Source organism: Pyricularia grisea (assembly GCF_004355905.1).
Source record: "Pyricularia grisea strain NI907 chromosome Unknown Pyricularia_grisea_NI907_Scaffold_4, whole genome shotgun sequence".
NCBI classification, from domain to species: domain Eukaryota; kingdom Fungi; phylum Ascomycota; class Sordariomycetes; order Magnaporthales; family Pyriculariaceae; genus Pyricularia; species Pyricularia grisea.
In genome coordinates this window covers 2,758,071-2,785,490 of record NW_022156718.1, presented here as the reverse complement: position 1 = coordinate 2,785,490, position 27,420 = coordinate 2,758,071, and the positions used below count along the sequence as shown (strand labels likewise).

The following is a 27,420-nucleotide window of genomic DNA, read 5'->3' as shown; positions in this document are numbered from 1 at the left end:
CCCTCTAAACATCTGTTCACAGCTTCCTTTCGCTCGAGGGTACATGGGACGGACAGACACACGTGCGCATGACAAAAAAAGAAAAAGAAAATAATAACCAGAGCAAAATCCACCAACACACAAAAATGGGCAAGTCACGACGGAACAGGGATCGGGCCCATCGTTCTGATCCCGTGGGAAAGCCCAAGCCAGCCCCGACAGACCCGGAGCTGGCAAAACTGCGCGAGTCCAAGATCTTGCCAGTCCTCAACGACTTGAAAGCCTCCGATCCCAAGAAGCGTACTTCTGCCGCCGGTGCAATCGCCAACATTATCACAGATCAAAAATGCCGGAAGCTGCTCTTGAGGGAACAAGTCGTTCACACAGTGCTCACCGAGACCTTGACCGACTCGAGCCTGGAGAGCCGAGCTGCCGGCTGGGAGATCCTCAAGGTGTTGGCTCTTGAGGAGGAAGCCGACTTTTGCGTTCATCTTTACAGGGTCGATGTGTTGTCCGCAGCCGAGCATGCATGCAACTCGGTAAGTTTCAAATCAAGGAAGCCAATCGCCATTGTGGGACAAAGAGCACAGAAACTGACTATTTTTTTTTTTTTGTTCATGGCTCCTTTTAGGTGCTCGAGGCCCTCAAGTCCTCTAGCCCTGTGTTTTCCAAACTCCCCAAGGCTCAGCAAGGGTTCATATGGAGCATTGCCCATGCTCTCTCAACCCTGATAGGAGAGCTTGGACAAGCTCAAGATGAAATCCTGAAAGCCGTAACAGCCAACACGAGCATCGCTCGCTTTTTGTTTGGCCTAACCTCCCACAGTAGCACCACGGCCGAGGTGCTTTCCAGCGCTCTTACATGCCTGATGACGCTATCAGAGGATAATAGGACTCTCTGTGAAATGATACTCAACGACCAGGAGACATTTTGCTACAGAAATCTCAAAAAACTATCCGAGTCCGGCGGACTAAGGGGCGCTCTTTCTTGCGGAGTCCTCCACAATCTCTTCTCTGCTCTCGAATGGCATGACCATTCCCCCGGCCTGGAATCTGCTTGTGACGCCATTCTCGTCCCACTACTTACTCGGGAGATCTCATCAGCTAGATTGGATGTCGAGGACACGCACTGGGACGTGCTTCAAACCACACTCGAGGTTCTTGCTTCCATAGCAACAAACTTACAGACAACTTTGGAGAAGGGCAACAAAGCAGAAGACGAGTGGGAAGGCATCAAAGATGACGAAGATCAAGTTATGGACTTGGATGATGATGTTGACGATACTGTTGAGGATGACTACATGAACGGAGACGAGCATAGCGACGACGAAGCTGCAGGCCAGGATGATGACAGCGAGATGGACGACGAGGAGCTGATGGCGGACATGGAAAAGGTCACCGGAGCGGATCACGAGCCCGAGGAGCCCGCTCACCTGCATGACCTGCCGACTTTGAGCAACTTCCTAGAGGCGGCAGTTCCATCCTTGATCCGTATCACATCATCTTCCCCTGCCAGCGAGGAGGCGCTAGCAATCCAGGGTGTTGCACTCTCTGTCCTCAACAACCTGGCATGGACCGTATCAAGCCTCGACTTCTCCAACGGGGAGAACGCCACGGTGCGCAAGGTGTGGTATCCCGTGGGGTGCGCTATATGGGAGAAGACTGTGGCGCATATACTGTCCAATGACACGGCCGACGTCGAGCTCGCTGCGCTCGTCACAAGCTTGGCCTGGGCCATCTCGCGCACTCTTGGAGGCAAGACGCCCGTTCACGGGGACGAACACCGCAAGTTTATCTCCCTGTACAAGGCCGCAAAGAACATGCCGGAGCCTGCGCAGGCTGGGGAAGATCCGTTTCAGGGCTTGGGGGTCAAATGCATCGGCGTGCTGGGCCAGCTGGCCCGAGACCCGTGCCCGGTGGGCGTGAACCGAGAAATTGGGATTTTCCTCATTACAATCATCTCGGCAGCGACCGAGGTCCCCACTGCAGACGTTGTCGAGGCGCTTGATCAGTTCTACGACATATATGGCGACGAGAACTTGGCATGCGACAATGAGGTTTTCTGGAAAGACAAGTTCCTAGAGCACCTGGAAGGTGCCGTCCCGAAAGTCAAATCGATGGTGAAGTCAACCGATAAGAGGAAACAGTCTGAACTAAGGTTGCGGGCAGAAGAGGCCGCTACAAACATGCCTCGGTTTATTGCTTACAAGAAAAAGCACAGGCCTTCATGAGCGCTAGTTCTTCGGTCATCCCCAACGGAAATTCCCACAGGTGCGGTGTCAAATCAACTCATCTGTACCTGACCAGACTAAGTTGAGACTAGCTTGCGGGCCGGGTAAGCCTTGATTCTCTTGTCACCAGTGTTTGGTTACATCTGTAACTGCGAGCTTAGTCAATAGTCTATAGGAGGGCGAGGCCGATATCGCAAAGGTTGATAGCTGTCAGAAAAAAAAAAAAAGGTTGATAGGCAATGAATTAAACACTTGAAGGTAGCTCAGGTAACCAAGGAACATCGTATAATGAACCTGTCTACCTAGGTATTCTACTTTAACTTGAGCCTCACTGACCGCTATTGGGCCTAACTCACTTCGTCTCATCAAGTCACTCATATGTCATGCCCGTTTCTTGAAGGCTGTCACTTCCACTGTTCAGACATTAACTATAGCTCGCACGGTCTCTACTATTAGGGACTGTTTTGGGATCAGAGAAAATTTCATCGTGGCGATTATTCGTATGAATACCATTGCTGCTGAAACGAGCCCTGCAAGGAAATGCTCTGTACTTCCCCTTGTCCGTACTTCCCTTGTGCCCCATAACTTTCAATCTACCAGGCTACTGGACCCAACACCTTACTTCTGGGCACTCAGGGATCAGCCCCGCATTGCTTGTCTTTCCCACGCGACCCTTGAGAAAGTCCTCAATCTAATCCAGCGACCGACATTTTGCCCCCCTGCAATAAACTGTTGAATGAGGGGCAAAGTCCAAGCATAGCATTTGCTTCCGACTTCTCAAAACAATCTTGTCTTGCCCATAGGACGGAGATCTTGCGCATCGTCCCCCAAGCGCCTTTTTAAGACCTTTTTTTCCTTCGCGTTATATTTTGCGCAAGGGCGTCTGATCAGGCACAATGTCTTCCACCACGACCACCACGACGGCGCAGCCGATCACAGCCGAGACCATCTTGAGCCTGTTCCCTGACATTGACACCAGCGGAGAGGCTCTGGACGGCCACGATGAGGAGCAGATCAGGCTCATGGACGAAGTGTGCATCGTCGTCGACGAGAACGACATGCCCATCGGAAAAGGCAGCAAGAAGATTTGTCAGTACCTGCTAGACTAGGTCGTTCAAAGACGGTAGCACAATGCTGTTGTGCCGTGCGAAGATGCAGTCTTATTTCCTTGTTAGAACTACCTAGCTAACAAGCAAATTAAATTACAGGCCATCTCATGACCAACATAGAAAAGGGACTTCTGCACCGGGCCTTCTCCGTCTTCCTCTTCAACGACAAGAACGAGCTGCTCCTCCAGCAGCGCGCGACGGAAAAGATCACCTTCCCCGACATGTGGACCAACACCTGCTGCTCGCATCCCCTCGGCATACCAGGCGAGACTGGATCGAACCTCCCGGACTCCATAATGGGCGTTAAGCGCGCGGCGCAGCGCAAGCTGGACCACGAGCTCGGCATCAAGAAGGAGCAGGTGCCGCTCGAGAACTTCCACTTCCTCACTCGCATACACTACAAGGCGCCCAGTGACGGCAAATGGGGTGAGCATGAGGGTAAGTCTGTTGTAAACCGAACATTGTGACCGGTCCGCCGGGTTGGAGGTCACTTGGGAAAAGAAAAGAAAAAAAAATTAGTCCAAAAGAAGTAGATCCCGCGCTAACAGTGTCCTCACAGTGGATTACATCCTCTTCATCAAGGCCAACGTGGATCTCGACATCAACAAGAACGAGGTCCAGGCCACACAATACATCTCGGCAGATGGCCTCAAGGCCTTTTTCAAGGACCCCGCAGCCAAGTTTACGCCGTGGTTCAAGCTAATATGCGAGTCGATGCTCTTCGAGTGGTGGCAGCACCTCGACTCGGGCCTGGAGAAGTACACCAACGAGCAGGAAATCCGAAGAATGCTCTAGTTTGCTCCAAGGCAAATGATGATTCCGCTTTGATTACTGGAACGGTCCGACCGACGCCTGAAATGGCATGCAAGCTATCTGATTTTAAACGAGCCGTGTATTATAACCAACTAACGCACGGCTTACATTTCCTTGGCTCTTTTTGCTTGGCTTGACCCCAGGACCTGTACTGGGGGGGAATACAACAAAGATACTGTTAGAACAAAAGAAACCACTAATGGAGACCATGCTCTCAAACGCACACGCTGCTGGTTGTTCGGGTTTCGCTGCTGAGCGCGCTAATATAAAAAAAGAACACAATTTATTGCGAGTGGAATGGGCTATTTGTATTGCATGTTACCTGTGATTGGAGATATGATGATAGGCAGCGTATACCAACGCGCTTAACTGCAGCTCAGGGCAGCAACAAAACATCCCAATCTCACTGCGTGTGGTAGTCAGCTCAAAGCGTGCTTTGGTTAACTGGTATATGGGGTATATGTGGTGCAGTCCTCTACTCGAACAACGGCAACCGCTCACTGAAAGTGAATTGGGACGGTTTTTCTATGCCATTTCCATCGTTCGGAGGAAACAATATTCTAGCTGTAATCACCCGCGGGATTTTGTGCTCCCAGAGAAATACAAGTAAGGATGGCTTTTAGTCAACGGCCACGTCTAGAACTAGTGCATGTGGGATTTTGCATCAAACAACACAAGGACGAAACATCTTCTCTCACGGCACTCTGAGCCCACAAATGAAGATGCGGCATCTCAAAACCCTGTTGGCATGGCTTGTACTGACTAGGGGCTCTCTTTTTGTGCGACATGCCTACCTGATCATATCAGGCTTAAGTCAGCAGTCTACAATTGTGAGAATGTGTATGCGACGAGGCCTTTTCCCCCCCTTTTGACGACTAAACTCACTCAACCAAATTTTGCCCGTGAAGCGGTCAAGGCTTACATGATTGCAAGTACTCCATAGGGACTATAACAAGCCCCAACTCGAGAGAAAATCCATATGATAGACGCAAGATTCTATTTGTATCATCGTTACATACATCTCGACAGACAGTGTCAACATGCCACCGTGTATCCAGCCCGACAAGTCTTTTTCATCGTTGACTAGTCTAGAGGGCATTCCATTGCTCATCATAAGAGCATTTTACGCATTATCAAATTAAAACCGAGCCCGCAAAATGCCAACCAAACGCCGAGAACATAACCGCTTCAGTGCCCAGATTTGTGTCGAATACCATGCACCCTGCCCCCTCTGCTGGGCCGCAGACTCAATCTTTTCAAAAAGAAAACGAGAAAAAAAAAAAAAAAAACAGGCTCTTCAATAGTCCAATGTAGCCCATGTATGGTCATCAACTGTAGGGTAAATAAGACCAGCCGACAAGAGCTCGTCAGCAGCGGCCTCGACATCCCTCACCGACATGTTAATGCCCCTGGCGATAACGTTAGCCTCCAGGCCTTCGTTACCAGCAGAGGAGTTCTGGAGGTGGTTGAATAGCCGCTGGGCGTTGGTGGAGCAGTTTGCGGCCTTTGAGCCACCGCCGCCACCGCCTCCACCGTAGCTGTCGACAAACATATTGTCGTCGCCGCCGGCGCCAGCACCAGCACCACCGCCACCTCCATGGCTCTGCTTGACGGCATCGAGGTGGACATATGCGACCTCGAGCATGTGATAGTTGACCTCGTTAAAGTCCTCGACAGGACGCACAAACAGGGCGCCGACGTGGCGGCGGTTGTTGAAGGCCTTGAGCTTGCCCCAGACGCGGACGTAGCTGTCGGGCTGGTGCTGCGAGGCCGCGTCGGCGTCCTCGGCCTTCTCCGGGTCGATCCACCTCTTGACGTCGATGATGCCCGTGCCGTCGTCGATCCGGTACGTGATGTTGGTCGGCTGCGGGTTGATGGATCGCACCTGTCCCACCAGGGTGATCTGTGTGATTGGGCGGCCGTCGAGGACGAAGTCGGCGTCCGGGTACGGGGCTTGTACATCGAGGAGCTGCTTGATGGTTACGGGCTTGAGGCACTCGTCTTGGTAGCTCTGTTCGTTTTGGTTTGATTGTCAATAAAGAGAAGAAGAAAAAAAAAAGAATTCGCTGTTGGTCCAGCTGTTTACAAAAATGCTTTAGATCAACGCACCTTGCCTCCTGCACCTCCCTGGGAGCCCTGTTGCGAGCCTCCCATGAAGCCCCCTCCATCCTCAGCGCCTTGGGCATTGTAGCCCGTCCTTGAGAAGTTGTTGCCTCCGTATGACGCTGTTCAAAACCGTCAGTGTTGGTTATAAAACGTGGAAGCACTAAATATATCCAGGAGATGCGCATACTCATAGTTTCTAGATTTTGCTCGGTGTTCTTGTTTTCGTTCTTTTTCTTATCAGATCACAGTGGCTTCTTTTTGGTCTTCGCAATAATGGCAAAACGGTTATGCTGCAACTATCAAAAAAGTCGCAGAGACGCGTGGTGGGGGATGCGATTCCTGGAAGACGCGTCGTCCACGCGCTAAGTGGTTTAGTCCGCCACTGCGGGGAAGCTCAATTCAGGTATTGTGGAGAGTTATCCGCACCGTGGAAACCAAAGAGAACATAGATAGGGTAAGGTAGGTACCTCTAACAGTAAAAAGACTTTCTGCTGGGTAAATCTGTTCTTTGTTGATTTCATGTTCAAGTAAAGCACTACCTTGACCTCAGTATACAAGAAGAGCTCCCACTTGTGGGACGATTGGGTGAAATTGAAGCTTTGAAAATAAAATAAAAATCTAAAAAGGTACAAATTACAAATTGAGGGCTCTTAAAATGAGTTGGCTAACACTGTGTGCAACCAGCTCCGCATTCTATTCATTCAGAGACAATATGAGCCGCGGAAAACAAGTTGTTTAACCAGGTATCCGACATCTTCCTCGAATTAGTCCTACATCTTAAGCCCGAATTAGCAGCGGCTTACTAGCAAGAAAGGCTGAGTTGAGAGGGTCGGCAACAGGGCTCGGTAAGAGGAAGATCGCGTGTGCGGTAGTACGTATGCGCTGTCAAAAGTAGCAAATGTCAGAAATCCGTAAACAAAGCATATTTTAGCTGGTTTTAGAGGCAGACATGATAAGTGTTGCAGATTTAATTTTAGTACGCAATTTGAAATGTCAAACGGCTCAGGCGGAATAACCGACTTGGTCGCCCAGGATGTCTCTTGTATCTGGCTCAGGGTCTGCAGCATTTGGTGTAGAGGAAAAACCAATTATCCTTTGCACCCATCAAAGTCAACTAACTCTGTTGACCAGAAGACATTAACGAAACCAAACAGAGTATCTTTTACGTTACAGCTCATTGCTTGGTGACTTGTGCTGCTATTTCTAAATGAATCAAACTGTAAAAGTACACTGTAAGGCCCGTCATCTTGCCATCGCTAAAACGCTGTGGCTAGTTCTAGAAGCCAGGTTGCATGGGATGCCTCGGCTCCAATCGAGTGGTGGGCGGCAGGGGCCCGATTTGAACGTTAAAGTGCTCCGCGTCATATGCACGGTTGGTTAGTTCCTTCCTCATGTCTCTGCCGATAACACCACTTCTGCCGACCACCTCCGCACCACTTGCATGAGTAGGTAAACCAACCAACAAACCAACCAACCTAGTCTCTGCTTTTTTCTATCATTCGGAATCAACGGCAAAACACTTACTTACTTTACTATATACCCTCTGCTCTTGCATGTCAGTCTTTCTTCCCACTAGAGAGAGGCTCTAATCAAACCAGTCAATTTTACTATTCGTTCCTCTTCATATTTCTTGTCTATTTTTTTTGAAACTGCCATCCAAGTCAATCCAAACCCGCTCTCCGTTTACACTTGGGAAAAGTAACCCCCTCCCCCTCCCCCGTTCTAAATTTGTTCATCCTCGGACAACAATGGCACCATCAGAGAGCTCTCTGATGGCCATCGTGCCTCTAGCCAGCGGCAGCGTCCTGCTTCCCGGAGTTATGCAGCGCATTCCGGTTGGTGCCAAACGAGTCGACATCATCTCCCTGGTCGGCACCCTCTACGGCCGAGCTCCGGCCCCAGGTCGCATTGATACCATTCCCATCGCTTGCGTTCCGATAGCATCTCCCCTCCTCGGCGCGAACGGTCAACGACTTCTTCGAGACAAGGCTAAGGGCGATGTTCCTACTCCACGGCCAAGACGACCAGTAGACTATTCGAGTCTGCAACACAGAGACGTCTTCTCGGTCGGCGTCGTTGCTAAGATCACGGCTGTCGAGGCTTGGGGTAGTGATGACGCGGCGATCCTTGTCGAAGGCGTAGCCAGAATGACTTTGGAGAGCTTGGACAAAGACTTACTTCGCGCCCATTACGAGGGCCATATTGTACAACACGAAGAGCACGGTAAGGACACTTGCGCCGTTTACCCGTTTGCATGGCTACCTGCCTATCTATCTGCATAACTATATTACCTAGGTTGATCGCAAACTAACCTCATATGTCTCGTATCTTCACAGTGCCCGTTAACGACAAAGACCTCCAAAGGCGATTCGAGAAGCTCAAAGCTCTGGCGCGGGAGCTAATAGATCTGCTGAGGCTCACATCCATAACCTCGCGGCCTCGGCTTGGTCTGGACCCAGTGTTGGCTAGGCGCCTTGACTCGTACATGGCTAAGAGGACTGTCGCCGACGCAGGTTCGTTTGCTGACTTTGTGGGAACCTTGGTCGACTGCGCATATGAAGACAAGCTTGAGATATTGGCCACTTTCGACGTCAAGCAACGTGTAGACAAGGTCATCGAGCTACTCGATCGTACCATTGGAGGGCTCAAGAGCATAACCCGGATCACGACTGTCACAGCGGCAGTGCCCATGAGAATCACAGATGCGCAGAACCCCAACCTACCTCCGCCTTTTATCAGGCGAGGTGTTGGCCCATTTTCCGCGCCTCATAATGCTCAGGGCGGTGGTCAGGAGCCCGAGGAAAAGGAGCCTGACGAGACTGAAGAGTTACAGAAGAAGCTGGATGATGCAAAGCTCAGCCCGGAGGCCGCCAAGGTTGCCGCTCGCGAAATGAAGCGTCTGAAGAAGATGATGCCTGTTCAGGCCGAATACAGCGTCCTCCGCACATATCTGGAGACTTTGGCTGAGATCCCCTGGTCAGTCACCACGGATGACCGTCTCGACAAGACAGCTCTGGCCAGAGCACGGAAACAGCTCGATGACGACCACCACGGTTTGAGCAAGGTCAAGCAGCGTCTTGTAGAGTATCTTGCCGTGCTCCGTCTCAAGCAATCTGCGAATGAGGAGATCGATGAGCAGATTAAGCGAATCCAAGAAGAGATGGTACCGCCATTTGAAGGGGAATCGCCGGCTTTCCCAGAGCCTGGCTTAACCAAGGCTTCTCAGGAGAGCTTAGACGCAGCGCAGGCTAAGATTGACATGCTCAAAAGCCGGCGGATGACGGACAAGTCCCCGATTCTCCTTTTGGCGGGACCTCCAGGTGTTGGCAAGACCAGCTTGGCAAAGTCTGTTGCTACTGCTCTCGGCAGGAAGTTCCACAGGATATCACTGGGTGGTGTGCGTGACGAGGCCGAAATCCGTGGCCACCGACGCACGTATGTTGCTGCTATGCCTGGTCTGATTATCCAGGGCCTCAAAAAGACGGGCGTATCAAACCCAGTAATCCTACTGGACGAGATTGACAAGATTAGCCAGAGCAATCACCATGGAGACCCATCAGCTGCCATGCTGGAGGTTCTGGACCCGGAGCAGAATTCCACCTTTGTGGACCATTTCATTAACATCCCGGTCGACCTGAGCAAGGTGCTGTTCATCGCCACGGCCAACAGCCTTGAGACCATCCCCCCACCTCTCCTGGACCGTTTAGAAATGATATATCTGTCCGGGTATACCACGTTGGAAAAGAAACACATTGCGATAAATCATCTTGTGCCAAAACAAATCCGTGCCAACGGTCTTTCTCCTGAGCAGATCGTTTTCCCCGATGAGGTGGTCTCTAAGATCATTGAGTCTTACACACGTGAGGCAGGGGTCCGCAACCTAGAGAGAGAAATCGGTTCCGTCTGTCGAGCCAAGGCGGTCGAGTACGCAGATGCGAAGGACGATAACCGTCTTGACCAGTACCGGGCACAGCTCACTGTTGAAGACATTGAACAGATCCTCGGCAGTCCCAAGTACGAGGATGAGATCGCTGAACAAACAGGCCGACCTGGAGTAGTTACGGGCTTGGTCGCCTACAGCTCGGGCGGAAACGGCAGTATTTTGTTCATCGAGGTGGCTGACATGCCCGGCGACGGCACAGTCCAACACACAGGCCAGCTTGGTGACGTGCTGAAAGAGAGCGCCAAAGTGGCCCTGTCCTGGGTAAAGGCCAACGCATGTCAGCTTGGCCTTTCCCCAGATCCCAGAGAGAAGATCATGGAGAACCGAAGCATTCATGTCCACTGCCCTGCGGGCGCCATACCAAAGGATGGTCCCAGCAGCGGCATTGCACAGGCCATTGCTCTCATCTCCCTATTTTCCGGCAAGATCGTGCCGCCCACCATGGCCATGACGGTAAGTGATCCCTGAAATCGATGCATGCGATATGCATCTAAAATCACCGCTCTCTCTCTCTCTCGCAATTTCTCTACATATGTTTCAGCATATTGGCCAAGCTGACACGGAGGCATCTCATTTTCACGCGTCAACAGGGCGAAATTTCACTCCGTGGACGTGTCACTGCCGTCGGAGGAATCAAGGAAAAGCTTATTGGTGCCCTCCGTGCGGGCGTCAAGACGGTACTGCTCCCGAAGCAGAACGAGAAGGACGTACAGGATTTGCCGCAAGAGGTAAAGGACGGGTTGAAGATTATTCTTGTTAGGTAAGTACACTATGTCGGGGACGGTTTTGTCATGCTGTCACACGATGTACCTATGGCTTCCGTCCGTTGGTGACGTTGTGTCGCGCGGAGATTAGACGCTTACTGACGCCCGGACCAACAGTGAGATATGGGAAGCCATCCGTCATGTGTGGCCCGAGGAGCACTTCCCAGGAGAGCCTAAATACCCTGGTCTCTACAGTCGACTGTGAAGGCCGCAACAACCCAACTGAGGCACCTAGGCAACGTGTCACGCCCGATCGTCAGCCGGAGACCGTTTTGTTGTCCATGAAGATGCAGACTTTAAGGTCATTTCGTCGCCAGAGGATGCATGTCTCAGAGGTTCACCTATGGGAACAACGTTTCCAACAGGCAAGCGAGCGAGGTGTAATCACTACAATTGCCCCTTGGCTCAGACATACAGCGGGGATTTTTCTTCCTGTTAGAGTTTGGAGCTGATCGTGTTTGCTGTCTTTTGACGCAATTCGTCGCTCATGTTCAGTCAGTAGCACAGGCGCACAAGGTGAAAGCCAGTGAGAGGCCCATGTAATCAAATTTCAGGCTTGTACGAAATGTCTTGAATATTTGGGTTTTTGTGCCGAGAACATCATTCGTCCGACGGGATCGATTTGAGTCCCGACTTTGTCCAGATTTGACAAGGGCATACCGCCGCAAAGCCACCCGTTGTTGCGGGTATACAACCTTCACACCCCTTCACACCTCTTGCTCCGGGATGCGACCTGAAGGATGTCACACGGCGATGAGCATATCCCCGTGCAAGGAAGAAGGGAGGGTCAACTAGGTCTAAGGAGATTATGAGGTGCTGCTAGCCAGCGGTAGATGCAGATAATCCCGAAGGGATAACCTCCGGCTACCAGGTCCTTTGTGTGTTTACCAAAGCTGCAAACATGGGCCGATCATATCAACCCAAGTCTTGGGGAGTACAAAGGTCGGTAGACGGAAGACTGGGGCGTATATGGAGTTTCATGTCGTCTGTCTAGGCGCAAGCCAGCTTTGGTCTGGAATCCAGAGGAGCGTTTTCTACTGTATCATGCATTTCTATAAGTGTTGGTTGGGATCGCAGCTCTTTGTACTTTTACTTGTATATTAGGCGTGAACATTCGCCAACAGCATCAACACTATTACATGCAGTCAGCCAGTCTACTTGGCTTACAACTAACGGCTCCTCTGGCCTCGGACCACATGTTTTTCACATGCAAAGCTCCGTAGATCCCAAGATCAGGGTTCACTCTGGAGGTGACACAGCATGAGTATAATTTAGGGGTTCGTGAAGCAGATTCTTGGTGGTGTGTTGTGTCACGGAATCGGTTTCGTTAGTTGTAATATTTGCAGGTTTTTTTTTTTTGTCTTAATTTTCTGGCCTATCGGCCGCTGATGTATCTGTGTGTGATCCGTCGGTACTGGAAATCCAAACTTACAACTAACTTTTTACTGTGCTACTCGGGCACCCTTTCCAACATGTCTCATGGTTCGTTTTGTCTGTACCAATCGCATTCCGGGCCGTGCTGACGGAGAACCGAACAAGGATTTGGGCCACGAGAGATACTTAGGTTGGAAAAGTTGCCGCCACTTGGCTTTTTTTTGGTTTTCTTCGTGATCGGACGAAAAGGACTAGAAGTTTTGTTTTTGTCCGGGTTATTCAGACTCCCCCCCACGAAGAAGAACAAAGATAAAAGAAGAAAAGAGAGGAAATTAACAGATGAATTCTTATTTAATTATTTTATTCTTCTGAGATGACCCTTCGGGTATCGGCAATGTATACGGATAGGTAGGTAGTTGACCGCATAGGAGCGGCTCGACTCATGATGTGGGATTTTTTTTTTCTTTACACGAGAAGAAACTTTATAAGAGGTTCATACTTTATTTACCATGATGGCCAAGACCAAAAGAGCGGGCTGGCCAGCAGCTCTAACAAACCCGTGGGGAGGCGGGAAGCCAGACTAGTTCTAGAGAATAAAATAATACAAGATAAACATCAAAATAAAAAATGAGATAAAGCAAAACAAAAGTGAGGTGTCTTTCCTCCGACGAATCAGTGGTAGTGTCTCTCGGCTCGTGCCTAATTACTTGGTGTAACTTGAGCAAAGAAAAAAAAAGCCACTATCTAGCCATGGTAGGCATGGTGAGCTAGTTATGTCACTGAGGAGGGGAGAACCTGGGATGACATGTCTAATCTGACATATAACAAACAGAAACGTACGCGGTACGCCCACCACCAATATTTCTTTTCCCCCACACCATAACACACACACGCACACACACACCGCATTTGGTGATGAGTGAATCAAGCCGATGGGGGGAGGGGGAAAAGGATGGTTCCTTCATACACTCTCCTTTTGTTGCAGATATATGAAGATCCCGGACACGAATCAACACAGTACATAGACTTTTTTTTCCCTCCTTACTTTGAAATGGCGAGGTTGGGGTTGACCTTGATTGAGCTTTTTGGGTAACTTTTCAGAAACCCCCATGTACCCTGTGAACCGCTCACTCGGGAATTCTGCAGTCGTTTTATGGATACGAGACAAAGGGATGAATCTTGCATGCTGACCAGACCGAAACCGCTTTTGACTGACGATGAAAAGTGTGATCAGGCAAATCAATCATATTTTTTTGGGGTTTCTTTTCTTTTCTTTTATTCCGCATGACAATGCGGGATAAAGTGGGTGAGCAAGTTGTCAAGTTTCATGACGCAAAGATAGCCATACTAAAAATAAGGGCCGCATGATTGAGAGGGGGGGAAGAATATTTTAAGGTAGAGATGATTATATTATAGGCATCCCTGACGACGATGTAGATCCGATCCCACCGTAAAGGTAAGATAAAGAAAGGCATGGGTAACATGGCTACAGACTTGTGTCACAGCATCAACGTGTAGATGTAGCCCACATGCCCCCCGGCCTGGAGAGGGGGGCTGTGCTGTGTGTTGTCGAACTCAAAACTCTCCAGGCTGATGAGCCGCAAAGAAAGAAAAGTCGGCAAGGCCAGCAAGACCCCATCCTCTTCCTCTTTGCCTCCTCGGACCGGGATGCTGGATAGCCGACGGGAAGGACATTCATCCAAATGACCGGGACGGGACTGGGAACACGGGACGGCAGGGGAGGGAAAACCTCCCGGCCGAGGGGGGGGGGGGGGGGGGGGGGGGGTGGAGAGGCCGCTCCAGCCCAGGTTTTTTTATTCTTCTTGTTGTTCACTGGCCAGGATGAACCAGTGCACAAGGTGACAATGAAATCGTACTTGGTCACTAGACAAGATTTTATACGAGCGAATAGAAAAGGACATTAGACCAAAGAAAGCAGAAAATAAAGATACCTGCCATAAGCAAAGGGGAAAATAAGACGAAATCATGACGGAGCAGTGCACAATGACCTCACTCAAATTGTTTGTAACAAAACAGTACAGTAAGAAGTGTTTTTTTTTTTTTTTTTGGAAAGTGCGTCTCCTTACGGGAACGGACGTGGAAAGTCCCACCAATAATACAAGACCGAGTGGTCGGCCGGGCGGGATAAGCCGGGAAAGAACATGGTTGGCACGAGTCGCCTGGTGAGCTGAGCTGGGAAGGGACCATCCATGGCAGTACAGTAATATCAACAAGGTAAACGTGGTTTGATGGGTTTTGACGGAAAACAAAAAAATAAAAATAAAAAACCAAAGAACAAATAGAACAGAGGGAAATAGGAAATGGAATAAAGGGAAGGAAAATAGGAATTTTAAAAGAAAGTGGCGAAGAAACAAAGAAAGAGAATCGAATTCAAAGATCAATTTTAGCCAAGAGGAGAATCGTTGACTACTCGGGGATGGAAGCATACGAAGTAGGTACGTACAAGGAGCTCGTGGTCGGGCATAACCTCCACCATCACCCTAAACGAGGACGCGTTCGCAGCCATCGTCCTGAGGCGCTGGGTAGCACCGGGCTTGGTTCCGCAGCAAAGGAACAGACAGAAAAGGAAAAAAAAAAAAAGAAAGAAAAGAAAAAGGAAAGAAAAACATAAAGAACCATAAAAAGCAACAGCGCAAAAGCACCGAGGGCTTTGCCAGGCAACCCCGGCCTACCTGCCCTACCCAAGGTACTTGTGTAGAACTGCTTTTGCTTTTGCTTTTCTTCTTTATTTTATCTTGTTCTTTGTCACCCCCAAATCAATGTGGCGTCGGGAGCAGGTTATGAGAATAAAAAACAACAAAGAAACACAGCAACTGCAGAATAAACAAAAAGGACATACTGTCAGTTTCAGTCTGACAAAAGCTCTTACCGGTTTTCCGGGGCCTCCTAGTAAAAGTAGTAGTACTGTGCAGTGTGCAGACTCGGCGATGCTGGACCCGTCAGAAAGGCAACATCAGGGACGAGTTCATGCAGCTTTCGCCCACCACTCGTGAAACTAACTACTCCGTAGATGCTTGTTCTACATTATACATGACTTCGGGGGATAACTTGGAAAACGGCTGACGGGAAACCAATCCGGCCGGTCCTACCGGTTCAATACGCACAACCCGGGTCGGCGACGTTCTCTTTTTGGTTCTATACGTCTTATCTCCATGCCCGTTGATTCGTCTAGAGCCATAGAGAGGAGGGGAAACGAGGGGGGAAGGAGAAAGAGAGGAACGCATAAAAGTTGCGGAGATTAGATGAACTGTAGTGAATCGAAATCGCGCGCCGCCAGCGAGATGCCAAGTCTGAGGTGATCTTCTGGTTCGGGTACCAATCTCTAAAAGCATACCTTTCCTAACTAGGTAGGCAGGCAAGAAACAAAGATGGCTAGGGATAAACTAAGAATGGATGACATCTTAGCCACTCGACGTTAGCACCCAACAAGTACTCAGACTTGGCTTGTATCACCACTGGCAACAGGTCATGAATAAGAACCAAAACTTGCAACGCCTTTACTTTATTCTTCACACCAGGCTTACCTTATCAGTGCTAACCCTTTGCCCACCTGAAAAAAAATCAGGGTTCAGTCATCCAGTACATCTCGACGTGCGTACCTTACCCATCGAGGGGAGTCAATTCAGTTAGTGATCGCCCAGGCTACGCGTCCCAGCATTCTGGAATCTGCCACCCCAGAACCCCTATAAAAAGAAAGAAATGAATCGCCTACGTAGTCATAGAAAAAGTAAGGGTGACAGAAAAAAAGGGCAAAAGAACCCTTCATGACAGATAAGAAAATAAACATGATAAAAAAAAACTAGTTCTAAAACCTAGCTGCGACGGGCTATTTTTCTTGTTTTTGAGTCAAATTCGCATTGACCATTGATTTTGAGAGTCATGATGGGTAAAGATTACCGTCGCTTGGCGTCGGGTGACAGCCGTCAGTCAGTTTTGAGGCAAGGACAGGTCAGGAAGTTAATTAATCAAGTACAAGGCTTGTAGAAGTAGGTAGTGAGGTTGTGCTTGCCTTAGGTAAGGTTCATACTTTACCTACGATATAGACACAGTAAATAACCTATCTCACCTAGGTACCTAGGTAAGTTAGGTATGCTAGGTTGGTACATTAGGTTGGTACCACCTGTCTTGGCATCTCCTTACTCGGTGGGTTGCACGTGCGCCCTCCCACCTAAAACTCCGTCCGGTAGGGAGGGACCTTCCTCGGAGTACTATTATAATCCTCTGGTTTATCATAGCACTTATAATTCCGGATATTATTCCGTCCGCACGCACCAGCGCTTACCAAGTGGGGCTAGACTCTCTGAGCCAAAGGTAAAAAAGAAAGAATACCACGTAAAGAGGGAGGAAAAAACACAAAAGAAGAGAACAAGTCTCCACTACTACTCTGGCTAGGCTGGATTACCTTGTCACCGCAACCCGTGTGCAGTTCGTAACACCCAGAAACTCCACCTCTTAGCCCGCTCCAGGTTTGGACATACGAAGATCATTCCGCCTCCATTCTCCGTGCAATTCCCCATTCTACAGTAGAGAAACTAACGTACCTTAGCTTTACCGTACGACGTGGTATGTAAGTGTGGCGGTTCCGCTTTTACTTTTTTTTTTTTTTTTTTTTTTTAATTTGTTCACAAAAATCAATCACGAGTTGGTCCGTCCCGCAATCTGCTGCTAAGAGAGCTAAAAACTGAAGGAATTGTCAAGTATCCATACTTTTTGCTGCAAGGGGAGGGAAGAATGAATAACCACACTTTTTTTTTTGTGTTAAATGAGCTTTGGCCAGACCTTGTGTCATCTAATATTTTCCCGCATCATTATTTCGTTGCGATAATAAATAATTCTCCGTACTTCGCTTCGCATCGCATGAATTTCGGGGGACTCGGCTTGAATCGTGCACACGCCTAAAGTTATCTGGGCGGTTGACTCGGTAGGGGCAGGAGGGGGAAAAAAAGACACACCAAAAAATGACAAGGTTTGACCAAGTCATCACATCACCCACTTGAGCCCCTACAGCAGCGAAATGAGGCTTGTTCATGCTCTCCGGATTTGCGACCCTTGACAACCGAAGTGCCAAGGTGAACCTAGGAGATCGACATTGCGAAAGAAAGTAGCGAAAATTGAAGAGAATTGAAAAGTACAAGTACGTACGTAACGAGGGAAAAAAAGATATAAAAAAATCAAAACCCCAAAAAGAAAAAGAAATGAAAAAGAAAATATAAAGCCCCAGTGACAGGTATAATGTGATCCCTGTTTTTTTTTTGTCAAGATCAAAACCCCCCCTGTCGGTCCACGGCAGCCCAGACACGACGATGTTGTCTACCAAAGCGGGTGGGTAGTCAACTTGTGCCAACATGGTGCATCAAATTCAAACAGCGGGGTCGCATTGTGCCGCAATGTTCTGCAAGCTGCATGTTGGATCCGTTAACTTGAAGATCCAGGTTTATCTGCGCCAACAGATCTGTCGTAATCACAAAGAGAACCCTGGGTGGAAGAAATGGGAGGGACGATAAAATAAAAGAAATGCGGGAGGACAAGAGTGCAACTCTGCTTGCTCCTCAGTACCGCCTTGCCGCTTACTTTTCTCACCCAAAGCAACGCTTGAGTTGTATCGTCTCCCGCAATTCTGCATGTCACCGTTCGTCTCGGCACGGCCCCGGAAAACACCCCCGCCAGGGCCAAAATTTCGCCCACTAATACATTTGTGCATGCTACTTTGTAATTGAGACACCTTTACTGCCAACTGGGACGATCTTATTTTTTTTTGTTCTATTGTGCCGTTCGCACATCCACCAGTTTCGCACCCAGCCTCTGACGCAAATATTTTATTTGGGGGGGTATATTTTCAACGTATAATCTGAGCCCCTTAAGATCTCGGGGTGTTTTTCGGGGAAAGAAATCGGGAAAATAAATGAACAAAAAAACAAAAAAGCGTTCATCAAATCTTGACAGCCTAGAGCTCGGCACTGACGTATCATACCATACCGAACCAGCCAGTTAGTGGCCTTGGAAGGCCGAATAAATTGGTGGGTGTGGTCACGCCATGGCCTTGAACCCCAGATCCCAGGCCTATAATATATCGATATTAACGCGGCCCGGGACCGGGTGGGCTATAATTTTTCTGGACCTGGACTAGGTTTAGATGTGACAACTTTTTTTCTTCTTTGTCCCCCCTTCCTTTCTCTTGTCCTTTGTCTCTTTGGTCACATCGCGTGCGATGAGCTGCTGACAGAGCTGGGGAAAAGAGGGTTGCGGCTGCAATGCATTGTAGTCGTCATTTAACACATTACTACCTTAGAGAAAAGGGAGGCATCCGTCCACCCCCTTTTTTTTGGCAGCAACGTGATGAAAGTGACTGCCATGTCATTGATATGTCGGTCGGAGTCGACTAAAATCGACACCCCCTCCCCTTTAAATTGTTGGATGGGAATTGAGGGAGTGCGGCCAAAGATGGACGGGTCACATAGTTTTTTTTTTCTCCTTTCCCAGACGGGGCCAGGGATCTTTCGCATGAATGAAGATATCAAAAAAGGATAAGTGATGGGAGGGGTCCCAGATGTGAAAATCTCCGTGACGGGAATGAAAAGAGGCCACTCACCATCCGCTCCTGATGTCACGGGGTTTGAAGTTTGGTCGCCATTTGTGCACGGAGTATAATTGTTCAATTTCCCAAGTCGGTATGCAGCGCATCGAAATCTGTAACCACCGGCCCCAGCGAAAAAGCAAAAGAAGAGAGCAAGTAACAGCATTCAAACACCAAACTACGGAGTAAAATCCTCAATTCGATTCGTTGTACTGGTTACTAGTCAGAGCACTGAGGTGCACTTTGTGCCAGATTTCCCTTTTCAACACATGCCGCCGACTTGACCCACAACGATTTGAGATCGACACGGCGCAGCTCCTTCTTTATCGAGCCTAGACTAACTAATATTGTCTTGTGTATTATGCCTTTTTTTTTTCTCCTTGTCTCTAAATCTGTACCAAGTACATCACCTCCTATTGCAGACAAGTATTTTTGCTCCGTGCCTTGGATAATAGTGCATTTGCATTTCGCTTGCCGTTGTTCTGAACAAATCATGCTGAAAAACCCCACTCATACTTGTTGTGCAAGGAAGGTACAGATCTTTTGGCACCTGTAAGCTACCCATTGTACTGGAGAGGGAAGGAGATGAGATAATCAAGGGAAGACCCCGACTGGATTGGTTTCATGTTTGCATGTCAAGACACTACGCCTCCTGGGGAAGGACTTGGAATAGACAAGAGCCAAAGAGCATAGACAGCAAAATAGAGAAACCAGGAAAGGAAGAGAAAAAAAAAAAAAAAAAAAAAAAAAAAAAAAAAAACAGATGAAAAGTTCCCGACAGTGGCTTGCTGCAAACGGCGGGAGCAGAAAAAAAAAACAAAAAAAAAAAAAACCAAAGAGGGCTTAGCTGTCCCCGTAAACCCTTGATATCATTGGCTATTTGGCCGGGGCAAGCAGGGGTTGTTTAAATCCTCGCGCCTCGTGGCCAATGCACTTGGCTCCCATCAGACGACAACGGTTCGCTTGTCAAGATGAGACGAAAGAAAGAAAAGGCGAGTTTTCTTCGCCAAAACACTTGTTTGCTAATGGGTATTTCGCCAAACACCTCCTCGCCTAATTATTAAAGACTCGTCGGCTACCGACCCTAGGTGGGCTACGGCCGCGCAGGGGACGAGCTGGGAAATTCCGGGATGTCTCGGACCCCGCTGGGTATGGTGATGATTGCAGGGAGCCTCTCTGCATTGCTTCCCAGTTCTTCAAAACGCAGCAAAATTAGCTTGACCTTACTCCAACATGAGACCAACATATGTTCGGTGCCATTAATCGTAGTCTTGAGTGGGATTTGCTAACCTCAGATGACTCAAGCTGCCCATTCAATCTTGTCATGTATGAATGTATTCCAGGTCTTTTTTTTTCGCCAAGGAACCAACTCTTAATAGATTTTCTCTTTTTGTTTTCTTTTTCTTTTTTCCCTTTCTCTTCAGTTTAGTGAGCCTGGTAGTCGTACACACACCCACGCCGGATATGCGCATCCGACACAATATGGTTCGCGTTTTTGGCGGGTGCAGTTCGCATCGATGCCCGGCGGCTAAAAGGCCGGAGATCGGTAAGCTGCAAATCTAAATGCTCCCCCCATGCCATGCCGTCTCTCGTCATCCGCAAAGCCCTGCTCCTCTGACAATTTGATTGAAGTCTATTTTTGACCCCTTGTCGAATCTGGTATCCTCGGAAGAATTCTTTTGAGACGAGCATAAACCTCCCGACGAGATACCACCATCGCATCGGGCCGTTTTGATTTTTCATTTTTCAAAACATGCTCGCTCCGCATTGTCCTCGTATGTGAAGCGGCGGAGGTTTTCTCACGATCGGGACGGGCGAGGCGTCCACTTTTGTTCCTATGGAAAATATATGGTAAAACGCATTAACCGGCTTAAAGCGATGCCACTCATCGATTCGTGGTTTTTTTTTTGTTTTGTTCTCCCTTCTTGTTAATCATTCCTATTTTCCACGCAACCCTTGTCCGCTCCCATTTCGGATGGCTTTACTTCTGTTGTTTTCTGACACGACAAAACGGCCTTGCAGACGCACGAGCCATATTGAGTCCCCAGCTTTTTTTTTCTTGACGCAGCGCGGGACGGGAGCGGCATATCATGCGTTCCAGATGATAGCATCTTTTGTCTCGATCCTCCGACGACCAAACTTTTTTTTGGTCTCTAAGCTGGATATGGGAACAGTTGACCGGATAAGATAAATGGAGGGGGAATGAAAAAAAAAAAAAAAAAAGATATGGGACAATGGCATTATAATCCAATGATCCCGTTGTATAACTAAATTGCACGATACTACGCTTACAATACCCTGCAAGGTTGCAGTGAAAAATCACGCCGCAGCGTCGTAATGCCCCCGGAAGCTGGACACTCGTGCGGTTGTTCTCTCACAGTTTGCCCCGTGATTGTTGCCTATCGACTGACTTGACAACCACCAAGAAAAAAACTAGTCTAATTCTTGCACGGAAAGCAGATCGTGAAGGAGGGCGAATCTATTTTTGGAAGCTTGGGCCACGGCGTTAGCTTCAATCTTGCACACGACAATCTGCAAACAAGCGAAAAGAGTTATTGTGGGGCAGCCGAGAGTGGCAGTCGAGGTTCTCTCCCGTGTTTGTTCAGAAATTCCACTCTCTGGTTTTGTTGAGGAGCAATGGGCAGAATATAAAGGATGAGTGAGGAGATAAACAAACAAACAAGAAAGACTAGGATTATTTCCAAAAGAATTCACCGAAAGCCATGACCAACTACCCTTTCTCGTTATATTCCGGACAGTTTTTTTTTTCGCAGGCCACCAGTTATTCCACGGTGGTACTACTCACGTATTAACGGTATTGTTAACCAAGGTAGGCAAGGTACGGTACTTAAGTCAAGTCACTACCACGGTGACATTTCCCTGCCAAAGTGACAGTCTAGCTGGATACTTACAAGCGGCCGTCAAAAATAAAAATCGTCGTTCGGTTCCGAACCAAAAAAGAAGTGACGGCGCTTTTTTTTTGTACCCCACCCTACCACCTCTAACCCACCCAACCCACCCATCCAACCTCAATCCCACGCCNCCCCCCCCCGAACCGAAATCCCGCACACCCAGCCAGCTCCGGGCACCCTCCCGCCGGCCCCAGTTTGTGTCATACCCCGTACTAGCAGGAAGCTGTCGCGAAATTCCTACGTGGTAGATAGACAAAAGTTCTTGACTAAGGCATTCTTGGTATGGTAAACCTGTGTCTTTGCCTCCGCCGCCGAGGCTCCTAAAGCCTGGCTGTGTCCGCAATCCGGCCCAAGCTCCATGTGGCAGCCAGAAAAGAATTCCAAGACCATGCAAATGTTCAAGGCCGGGGCCACGCCAAAGGAAAGAAAAGAGGTGTCTTGAACCATGTGCTCGTGTGCCATTTCTCCGCTACAAATGTGACATTGGCATCGCCTAACCGAAGAAAAATAAATACACACATTAAAAAAAAAAGCTTGGAGCAAGTCACATTGACAAGATGGTTCGGGTCAAACCGGCACACAACGAATAAGGGTTTTGAGACGGGGCAGTCAGTGCCATGGCTTTTTGTTTTGTTGAAGAACAAAAAAAATAATAAAAAATCCCGAACTCAGTCAAAGTCCCGTCCCCAAAGAGTTGGGGGGCAAGTCAAAACTATCACGAATGGCTTGGTGGGTGGCTTTATTGTTGTTTGTTTAGGTCTCGTTGGAACGCTGCCCAATGATGGTACCTTAATTGAGTAAGCGCCAAAGACAAATTGGTTACTGTTGGTGTGGATTGCTTGCTGGTTTCTTCAGAGATCCCACTTTCCACCCAAAACTATGATAGGAATTACCATGCTCAAATCATCACACGCGGCATCTGTATTCGATGCACGAAATCGAGGCGAATCCGATTTTCATGCAATGTAAATTTCTCGTGACCGAGGTTCCATTCGTGGTACAGACGTAATTAATAGACATCACTCAAGTGTTTTTTGAATACTCAACCAGGATGCTTCAACGCCCGTGCCCCGGACGCCATTCGTGTCATGGCAGGGGTGCCTTACACGTCTTGTTCATGCATACGACGTTAGGTATGGGGGGTTGCAGCACCTCGCTCCATCAACCCGTGCTTGGCGCTAGCTTTCGGCCTCCTCCACTATGATTTTTGCCCTACTGTACTAAGGGGATACGGCGGAGTTCCTTTTCGTTTTCTTTTCTTTTCTTTTTTTTCTTTCTCTCTCTCTCGTCTGCCATTGTTTATTTAATCTTTTTTTTAGTGTTTATTTTATATCCACTCGACATTTCCACTGGCTAATTACTTACGGCTTGCCAACCTGCCAAACTTGCGCCCCGCGTGTCTAGGTTTGCGATTTACTGCTTCTAAAGTAGCCATGGCATGTGACTAAAAAAGAGCACGGATCCCGCCAATCCTCGGGGCGCCACAGAAGAAAAGTTGACGAAGTGGCGTGAGGCTATTTAACTTAGAAGGAAACAAGCAAATGCCTGGCTGAAGAGAGAAGTTTAGACATGGCTTACGTGACTTACCTAAGCCAAGTTATGTTCTTATTCATTCTTTTTTTCTTTCACAACTGCCGTTCGTCTGTGCTTTCCCAAAAGCACATGGAGGTCAGTGCGCAAATTTGAATGTGGTTGATACCAGGTATCTGACTACCTTGGTAGGTGCGTAATTTGACTTGGATCAAAAAGCTACAATATAAGACAGAAAGAAAAAAGAACAAAAAAAAAAAAGGGTTCCCCCACATCAATCCGTCATAATAACAGCTCACAATTAAGCTGCTCCTCTAGGCGCCGACCAGTCGGTTCAGCTGCCCATTACCACTTTCGAGTCCAACGTTGTTGGACCACGGGCAATTTCAATTCCAACGGTTGTGGGCCTTTTCTTTGGGTCTGGCAGCAAACTCTCACTTTTCGACGCAGGTACACGATGCAGGCGAATCCCTGCTTTGGTCTTTGAGATGGGCCAAATCAGACGATTTACGGCCCTCGCAAATGTGGTCGTAACAGAGACAAGCTGACACAAACACAAGTCTCAAATCCTCAACAGTTGGACATGACCGAGTGACGGGCTATTACCAGCGACGCAAGACGCAAGGAGGCGGGCGGTTAACTAAGATGCCTAGGTAGGTAGGTAGCTAAGTAGGTACCTTGCATGCCTACACCAGAAATAAAATAAAAATAAAAAATACTGTTGGATCATCGAGCGGAATAAAACGCCACCAGAACCATGCATCTTTCCATCAAGCCATACATTCAATGGCGGCTCTCCGACTCGCCTTGTTCCCACAGCATGCATTTACTTTGATTAGGCACTACGTACTCCAGATATTTTGGTTATTCCCCTGAACGCTTGTTTTGAAGGCAGGTACGCGGCTAGTTAAAGGTACACAAGTGTGGGGAAACAGCACCAACAACACTAAGGTCGAGACAGGTACAAAGTACCTACCTGCCTGCCTTATTTACTTTATGGTACGTTCCGTAATTATTTGATAGCCGTGCGAGTTTGGCTGATAACCTAGTGACTTCGATGGCTTCTTCCGGTGCCCTGGAATTAATTGCACCGAGTTCTTCAAGGTGGCTGTCTTACTTCCTTCCCGTACAATGGATGTGACATCCATGTTTTTGCCCAGCCACACCAGTTCTTCGTTGTCTTGGTCAAGACGCGGGTGGCAGAAAAGCATCTCTCACGAACGCATGAACAACGATCAACATTTACTCTTTTTTTTTTTTTTTTTTTTTTTTTTTTTTTTTTTTTTTTTTTTTTTTATTGTTGTGGTGGACACAGTGCTACCCAGAACCACACCCACCTCCAAATCCACCCGATGTTGCTAACTGTTTTGGCATGTCTGTGTGTCTGGATACACCCCCCCTCCCCTCTCCAAGAATCATTGTCAATGCATGCACTGAACCGAAAAGAAGGGGGAAAGGGATAATAATACAAATCAAAAAATAAAAGCACTGACTACTTTGATCTGTCACGAAGTTACATGGCACCCTCGTGGGACATTACTTGATATTGTTATTATTATCATGTTCTCCATCAAAGATCATCCACCCCCAGTCCGTCTGATCTTTTTTGATGTGCCTCGTCCTAACTAACTCCCGACCCAACCCACGGTCTTGGTCGTTGGAGCGCATGGTACGGGCCATCGAACTGACTGAATACAGTTAGCCATGCGCATGATGGGAGGGAATCATGGAATTCCCAGCCAAGTTAACATGATCAGGCCACCAATCGCGAATATTCATCCTTTTCAACACTGACCATTTTAACCTCGTTCCCAACCGTCTGGCGCAAAGGCCCCACAGAAGCCGTAACTGACTACTCTTGGTGGCCTTCTTTTTTTTTTTTTTATTGCCCCCCAACTCAAGCCTTGTACCAAGTCACTTTCGTTGGACTAGTCCCGAATGAAGTTGTTGTCAACCCAATCCGGACTCTGGAAACCAGAACCGGCACTGGTGTCTTGGCCTTAAGTCAGTGACATTACTTTTGATCTACAAATGTTCAATGGAGAGCCCTGCAAAGATGTGGCGGCCATGCTTGTCTCGCATAGGTGCACCTGAAGAAGGGGGAGAGGAAAAGTCGCGTTTTCTAGTTTTATGTTTTTTTTTTTTTTTTTTCGTTTTTTTTTCCCCCTTCCTTATTGTTATTTTCAATCCCCATTCATGTAGCATTTCACAAATGTTCATAAATAACAACACAACAAGAATCACGAATCTCCAAGCTTTTTGTCTGCTAAATTGAAACGAGCCGGAGAATTCTCATGGCCCATAACGCTCCAGTCCTGAGACTAACCGGCCCGCTAAAAGGTCCTTCCAATTAACGGAAATCTTTTTGTTGCTCAGAATCCTGACTATCATGATTGGATCCGCTCATTCAACGATTATCCCATCCCTACTAGGAGAGATTAGTTTATCGTTTTTATTGTTATTTTATTCTCTGGGATTTTTTCTTACTTCTTCCGTCTTTCTTTTTTAACCTTGTTAACCTAGTTATTTCTTCGACTTTGGCGGTTCTTTTTCATCTCGGTGTTTGCTGGCACGTCCGATTGACACACGGACTGATGAGAGCGGATGAGTTCGCAAATGGCTCCGCAACTTACCTAGCTGCCCCTACCGAAACCCCTGACACCTTTAGCGGGTGGTGCCTAGGGTTCACGTCAACAAGGGCATGCGCAGGGGACACTTGCTGGCGAGCAACCCATCCATCGACACCCTTGTTGACCAGCGCCACCCCATGAACGGCGACCAGGAACCCCCAGCTGGAGCTCCACCACATCCCAAGCCTGTCGCGGCTCACACCCCTCCATTTCCAAGCTTCAGCACCGCTGTCCAGGCGCAGGCTACCCTTGCTGCCATCTCAATCGCTCTGCACGGCAACTAATAAGTTGCACAAAATCGCCTCCTCGGAGCTTTTGCGAGAGAGAAAACCACACTGAAGTTACTGACCCTTTTGCTAACTTCTGCACTCGAGCTACATAACCGCCGACGACCACGAAGACGTTTTCTGTAGAGTATTCTCTACAGAGAGAGGAGGGAGAGACGTACGACCTGTCGTACCTCTATTTTTTTTTTTTTTTTTTACTTTTTTTTCTTCTCTCTTTCTCCTCCTTTTTGTACCGAGCACCTCGAGGCCCACACACGCGGACCGACGTGACAACAAGCTACTTTAACACCCGCCCATCCGCTTGCCTACCTACTTAGGTACCTCAACTCAAGCTTGGACAAATCAAAGCAGCCAACCATCCATCCATCCATCCATCAGCTTGCTGTGTGTATGCCCGGAGCTTTACCATCCATCACCACCACCACCATCACCATCACCACCGTCAGTGACGCCAGGTACCCGATAACACCAACACCACCACATATTCAATCTGGAGCTGGGACGCTTTGTTGGGCCGCCATCCCGCCACTAGGAATATCGTGTCTTATTGGTATCTTGAAGGTGATCCTTTGACCGGACCCCTTCTGCCCGTGCTCCGTTATCCCGCCTACCGGTTTGTGCCCTCCGCCCTAGCACAAACACACGAGTCTCTCCGCTCGTCTGCACCCCGCCGACAACGTCGCGCAGCATAACTGTGGCCACGGTCACCACTGCACGCCGTAGCACCACCCGCGCCCATAGAATCGCTGACCTGACCTGGCTGGTCTTCCTGCACAGGCAGCATCTCGTCAGACTTTGACTGCTCGATCGTGTAGCTTTGCCTACCCCCCAGGTACCCGTTCATCGCTGTGGTACTTGCATTCGGCACCCTCGCCAGAAAACTCACACACACACCGATCTGGAAGAAGACGACACCCCCGGCGCACTCGTACAAGACTTGATTCAAAAAAACAAGGAATTTCGTACTGATTTTGTGCCCGGTGCATCGACCTGCCTCTGACCTGCATGTTCGAGTAACCAAGCCTTTCTATCCTTTCCAAGGTTGTCTTTCGTTTTTGGTTATTTCTGGGCGCTGGATTCTTGCAACACGCAAGGAAAACTGAATATAGTCCTGAAGCTCTTAGAGTGGACCAAGTCCACCATCTCGC

The 27,420-nt window shown here is 48.5% G+C and overlaps 8 protein-coding genes across 8 annotated transcripts; 6 read left to right on the top strand and 2 right to left on the bottom strand.

Annotated features, from left to right (window-relative positions):
- Positions 1–47: 47 nt before the first annotated feature.
- PgNI_07531 (uncharacterized protein) lies at positions 48–2,738 on the top strand. Its single transcript, XM_031127541.1, has 2 exons — positions 48–518; positions 611–2,738. The coding sequence occupies exons 1-2, from the start codon at positions 69–71 to the stop codon at positions 2,207–2,209; spliced, it is 2,049 nt and encodes a 682-aa protein (XP_030981668.1). The 5' UTR covers positions 48–68; the 3' UTR covers positions 2,210–2,738.
- An 83-nt stretch (positions 2,739–2,821) lies between these two features.
- Positions 2,822–4,705, top strand: PgNI_07530 (uncharacterized protein). Its single transcript, XM_031127540.1, has 3 exons — positions 2,822–3,298; positions 3,418–3,756; positions 3,878–4,705. Exons 1-3 carry the CDS (start codon positions 3,106–3,108, stop codon positions 4,111–4,113), a joined length of 768 nt encoding a protein of 255 aa, XP_030981667.1. The 5' UTR covers positions 2,822–3,105; the 3' UTR covers positions 4,114–4,705.
- Positions 4,706–5,364: 659 nt separating this feature from the next.
- On the bottom strand, positions 5,365–6,809 carry PgNI_07529 (uncharacterized protein). The gene is made up of 3 exons (XM_031127539.1): positions 6,425–6,809; positions 6,241–6,356; positions 5,365–6,142 (listed from the first exon to the last, which is right to left on the bottom strand). Exons 1-3 carry the CDS (start codon positions 6,426–6,428, stop codon positions 5,429–5,431), a joined length of 834 nt encoding a protein of 277 aa, XP_030980529.1. The 5' UTR covers positions 6,429–6,809; the 3' UTR covers positions 5,365–5,428.
- Positions 6,810–7,663: 854 nt separating this feature from the next.
- Positions 7,664–12,117, top strand: PgNI_07528 (uncharacterized protein). The gene is made up of 4 exons (XM_031127538.1): positions 7,664–8,460; positions 8,574–10,633; positions 10,771–10,940; positions 11,062–12,117. The coding sequence occupies exons 1-4, from the start codon at positions 7,986–7,988 to the stop codon at positions 11,147–11,149; spliced, it is 2,793 nt and encodes a 930-aa protein (XP_030980531.1). The 5' UTR covers positions 7,664–7,985; the 3' UTR covers positions 11,150–12,117.
- An 11,370-nt stretch (positions 12,118–23,487) lies between these two features.
- PgNI_07527 (uncharacterized protein) lies at positions 23,488–23,991 on the top strand (the record flags this gene model as incomplete). Its single annotated transcript, XM_031127537.1, has 2 exons — positions 23,488–23,497; positions 23,674–23,991. The coding sequence occupies 2 exons, from the start codon at positions 23,488–23,490 to the stop codon at positions 23,901–23,903; spliced, it is 240 nt and encodes a 79-aa protein (XP_030980721.1). The 3' UTR covers positions 23,904–23,991.
- A 495-nt stretch (positions 23,992–24,486) lies between these two features.
- Positions 24,487–26,269, top strand: PgNI_07525 (uncharacterized protein; the record flags this gene model as incomplete). The annotated part of the gene is made up of 2 exons (XM_031127535.1): positions 24,487–24,492; positions 26,024–26,269. The coding sequence occupies 2 exons, from the start codon at positions 24,487–24,489 to the stop codon at positions 26,267–26,269; spliced, it is 252 nt and encodes an 83-aa protein (XP_030980523.1).
- On the bottom strand, positions 25,985–26,164 carry PgNI_07526 (uncharacterized protein; the record flags this gene model as incomplete). Its single annotated transcript, XM_031127536.1, has 1 exon — positions 25,985–26,164. The coding sequence occupies one exon, from the start codon at positions 26,162–26,164 to the stop codon at positions 25,985–25,987; it is 180 nt and encodes a 59-aa protein (XP_030980525.1).
- Positions 26,270–26,529: 260 nt separating the features above from the next.
- On the top strand, positions 26,530–27,110 carry PgNI_07524 (uncharacterized protein). The gene is made up of 2 exons (XM_031127534.1): positions 26,530–26,885; positions 27,050–27,110. Exon 1 carries the CDS (start codon positions 26,663–26,665, stop codon positions 26,843–26,845), a length of 183 nt encoding a protein of 60 aa, XP_030980524.1. The 5' UTR covers positions 26,530–26,662; the 3' UTR covers positions 26,846–26,885; positions 27,050–27,110.
- Positions 27,111–27,420: the final 310 nt, after the last annotated feature.